At 35.2% G+C, this 5088-nt stretch overlaps 1 protein-coding gene across 1 annotated transcript; it reads left to right on the top strand.

The window, feature by feature from the left end:
* Positions 1-908: 908 nt before the first annotated feature.
* Positions 909-4038, top strand: FOMMEDRAFT_154353 (uncharacterized protein; the record flags this gene model as incomplete). The annotated part of the gene is made up of 4 exons (XM_007264877.1): positions 909-931; positions 3292-3434; positions 3503-3609; positions 3742-4038. 4 exons carry the CDS (start codon positions 909-911, stop codon positions 4036-4038), a joined length of 570 nt encoding a protein of 189 aa, XP_007264939.1.
* Positions 4039-5088: the final 1050 nt, after the last annotated feature.

Below are 5088 nucleotides of genomic sequence, written 5' to 3' on the forward strand. Positions count from 1 at the left end.
GGAGGATCCTAAGAAGGGAGCTAAGAGGACAGGGACTTAGAGTTAGTGTCTAGAGTATCCTCTAATAAATTGCTACTTGTTTTAAAGGGAATGTATAGCTTGTACAGTCTTGTCATTTAAGAGAGTAAGTATATGTGTCAACATTTCCTCATTAACCTCTCTCTTTCAACAAGGACAGACTCATGTCCTCAACTGTGAACTCAGTTGAGACTATCCCTACTTAATACTATAGACAAACTACTGAGTAGTAAACAGGGCTAGATAGTGTTCTGAATGTTCTAAGTTCTTAGAATGTAGAAGTAGTAGGTCAGATTGTATAGATTTAGACTTAGATGAAGTACAAAGAGAAGAACAAAGGAATCAGAAGGAATAAGAGAACTATCTACTTTTGTTTTTGACCTTTTTCTTTTTAATAAATAATTTTGTTAATTTACTTTTTCTACTTTTTCTACTTTTTCTACTTTTCTTACTTTATTTACTTCTAATCCTACAGTGTCTATTGAATCAAAAGTGGCTGTTAAAAAATCCGAGTTATAGCCCTTCAGTACTACATTCACTGTTAAGCCTCTACAAAATCCTAAGGTACATAGTTAGGGTCTGAGAGTTCTAAGGTAACTTCTGAATTTGTAGAAAAGGCTTCTTACTACAAATCCTGTTCATTACTCATTATTACTCTAATAACCTGACAGATATACTGTTGCTTCTGTAGACAGTCCTTAATTTAGTACTCTGACTTTCTGTAGGTAAAGTATACTCCTTACTTTTAGACTTCTCTAATGTCTATTAGAACAGATTGATTACAAATTACAGACAGATTGATCTGAGGGCTTGAAACTGTCAGAGCCAAATGTATGTACAAGCATTCTGTACAGACTTAATGTATCTAAGCTACAGCTTGGTTGAAGGAAATGGTGTATGTCTTCTACTCAGTGTAAGTAACCAGTTCTAACATTATTCTAAGAATCTTATCAACCAGTTCTAAGTGAAGAGCTTTTTCAAGCATTCTAATAAGGACATTATTAAACCTGAGTACAAATCCTGCCTTCTAGGCCAGGATATCAAACTCCTGGAAGAAGGCATTAGTAGAACATTTACTCTGTCACAGAGACACAAGCTTGTTCTACACATTGTACTTCTTATTCAGATTAATAAAGAAAGTACAGAGCTGCCTTATAAATTCTAAATATGACTTATTGTTCTGAAGTTGGATCAAGCTTCCAATCTAATAACCTTCAATCCAGTTCTGAGCCTAGGTGGCTGTGTTGCCTTCCTTCATAAAGGAGAGGACAAATAGGATGTAATTGAGATCTGAGGATAGATTAGTTAAAGTAGTAGTCATGTATAGTTCAACTTAGTGTTAGAAGTCCTTAAAGTGTTACCTATTAAAGTCTGAAGGGTAGGCTACATACACTTTCTTTCTGAAACAGGTTACAACTTCTGAAACAATCAGAACAGGTTCTAAGGGGGCTAGGGGTATATAGTTAGTAAAGGCCTTTTAGATAAAGGTTTACACATATTAAGCTAGGTCTGCTTGTAACTACTAATCCAGTAGGACAGTAAGGGTGACAGTCAGTGTAGGAGAGTCTATGTTTATACTACAAAGGAATTAACACTAAACTAAAAGGGGTAATAAATAGAAGAAGGGTGGCAAAAGTTTAAAAGGGTTTAGAAAGCTTAAAATTTAAAAATGTAAAAGGGTCAGGACAAAGAAAAGAGATTGACACAACAGTAAGTACTAATGCCTAAAACATAAGAGAGTTATAAGGTAGTAATGGGTAGTCTTGATCTGATGTTAGCAACAGTGTAGAGGGGACCTAAAGGCTTAGTAAGGGGACCCAGGCTACAACTATTCTACACAATAGAAGTACAGAACACAAGTACTAGAATGTAGTTGGAACTTGCAGAACAAGTAGAGAGTGAGAGTGAGACAAGAGTAGAGTATATAGAGTAAGCCTAAGAGTACAGGACTACCTAGAGTAGACAAGATCAAGACTACAGGACCAGTCTGATCTTGTACACCTATATATACTAAACTATACAAGAGTACTCAGAGAGTATAAGCTACTAAGAATGATAAGCTATAAAGAATAAAAGAAAGGAAGGTCAAAGATAAAGGTACAAAGAATGAAGGGATGGATAAAGGGTAAGAGACTATAGAATGAACAAAGAATGAAAGAGTGGTTAAAGGAACAGAATAATAAAGTAAGGAGGGGTAGTAGTAAGAGTCAGTACACATATAGTTTATAGACAGTACTCCTGAGGGACAGAAGTCCTGAGTTCTAGTACAGAAGGGTGTAGAACCCTTGGAACTGAAGGTACAAGAGTAGAGAACTGTAACAAAAGGTACAGAACTGGTAGAACTGAGGGCACAAGAGTAGTAAACTGTAACACATACATAGACTTAACATTTTACAATGTGTCTTGACTCTCACTCTTTGTCTCACTACTACCACCCTTGTCTGTGTACAATCACTCCTAAGGTACAATCCTCTCTCTGAACCAAGTAGGCACTCTCTTCCTCACCTATTCCATGCTTGACATTATACTCAATAAGTCTAATTTGTATAGTACATGTATTTACATTTCCCAGTACTGTCTATAACACTATTTCAAACAGAGGCAGTAGCCTAGAAAGTAAGGGCATTAAGAGGCTTAGTAGTAAGGAGAGTGTTTACAGTTGACCTTAACCTTGCAAGCACTCTGTATTACTCATCTTGAAATCAGCAAAGTCTGCCATCTCTACTTTGTACACACTACTACACTTTGTATGTATAGGGCTTGGTCCTATACTGTATTATACAGATACAGCATTTTTGTATATAGTACTGTACTGTATCTGTATAAAAAAATTGACTCAAAAATATGGCACATATTTTACAGGCTGTAACCAAATATTGTCTGTATAATACAGACTGTATATGCCTGTATACAATATACAACTACTAAATGAAAGAAACTCTTACTCTAAACATAATACTAAAGCTCTAATAAGTAGTATTCAATGTTCAGACACTTATACTAGCATTTACTAATATATTCAGCACTATTATTGTAAAAGTATGTGCAATCTGATATATATTCCAATATATAGGTACATCACATGACTTGACTTTATGACAAATATCACAGACTAAATTACATAACAAAATGTTAATAAGTCAAATTTTATACATTTCATGTAGATTAAGGCATAATATAGGTAGAATTCAATATTTCTATACTAAAGAGGTAATATCACAATGATGCAGCCCCTTACATTTCATGCTACACCTTGGTATACCGTAAATGTAGCAACTACGCTGTATCCGTATATGGCGTATACGTTCTGTATACGGCCGTACCGTATCCGTATAGGTTTTCGGGTTCAGAAATACAGCACCGTATTATACGAGCCGTATCCGTATACGGTACGGTACCGAGCCCTATGTATGCAGGTATCTGAACGGGCCACCATACAGCAAGCTATCAGCAGAGAGCGAGTCAAATTCTCTATAGTTGTCAGAATCAGTGGTTGACACCGATGAAGAAACGCTCGCGGTGCTTGCGGTAGAGCATGACGAAAGGTCACATGCGCGTGCGCCAGAACCTCGGACACGGCTCGACGATTTAGTGCGTTCACGTCTCTCTTTCTTAATCTCCTTCTCCTTGCTTACCGAAGGGAGCCACCACTACTGCCATTGTTGAGTCTTTCTTTCCCTTCTTGCTCCTATCAGATCGCGAGGGCTGATAGACATACCACAGGTACATCTCCTCGTGCTCCTTCTTCCTCTGCTTCGCAAGATCGTCCCAGTATTTACACCTCTTACCAGTATGCACTGTCATCAATGTGCAAATACAAACACGGCTTTGCCTGTAGCCCAAATCAGCACGTTCAACGCTCCGGATCTCAACCCTGGTGCACCACTCACACTCGCTGCACACGGTCGCAGTGCATCCATCTCCTCGATCCAGTTACTCACTAATGCTCGCACTCTTTGCCAAACGATCCCACAACCTGTCTCACAAGCACTACCTCAACCTGCACAACCTCACAACTGACAGGCACAGTGGTACATGCAGGGACCGAGTGACAACCAAGACGTAGTGACGAAGACTACATCAAATGACCCGAGAACACATTCATCCTCTTCTGTTGTAAGGGTTGTTTGTAAGGGACGGTGACAAGGCTAGTATTAATACAAGGAGTTATGCCTGTATACTATATATATATATATATTAGAATAATATATTATTGCATGTGTTTGTATAGATATACCTATAACAAGCTCTAAATATATGATATAGACACACCTAATAGTATGTATATGTAAATTTGCTAGAAATATCTAGTCAATACATTAGTTTAGTTCATCTAGTCAGATCTAGTCAATACTTAGTGTAGGTTATCTAATTGGCCCTCTTCTATATTCACAGTTTGTATTCTTTTAGAGCTAGTAAAGAGAGTGTGTAGATTTACTAATTTACCCTATTCTAGCTCTGACAATATCTTATTCCCACATCTATTTACCCCCATTTCAGATTCCTCTAACACACAGTGACTTTCTAGGATTACAAGGTTAAAATATATTTATTAATTTGTGACAGTATAATATTTGCTTATAGTACTTATAAGTTATTATAAGTGTTTAAATAACTTGTTTTTTTATTTTACATACAATTTTGTATTAAATAATAAATAAAATATAGGTAATTTAGTAATATATTACTACATATTATATATTACTATATATACTATCTAACTATATAGTATTTTATATAAATATAAGTTATAATTCTATATTATACAATAATGTTACTATATAGCTATGTGGTTATACAGTCCTAAACAAATATAAACAGACATACACAACAATTAAACTATATATTACTATTTAACTATATATAATTATATGTAAATTTAAATAACAATTTAGTAATATATTACTATATATTATATATTATTATATATACTATTTAACTATATAGTATTTTATATAAATATAGGTTGCAATTCTATGTTATACAACAATGTTACTATACAGCTATACAGTTATACAGTCCTAAACAAGTATAAACAACTATACACAACAATTAAACTATATATTACTA

Source organism: Fomitiporia mediterranea (genome assembly GCF_000271605.1).
Source record: "Fomitiporia mediterranea MF3/22 unplaced genomic scaffold FOMMEscaffold_4, whole genome shotgun sequence".
Classification (NCBI taxonomy): domain Eukaryota; kingdom Fungi; phylum Basidiomycota; class Agaricomycetes; order Hymenochaetales; family Hymenochaetaceae; genus Fomitiporia; species Fomitiporia mediterranea.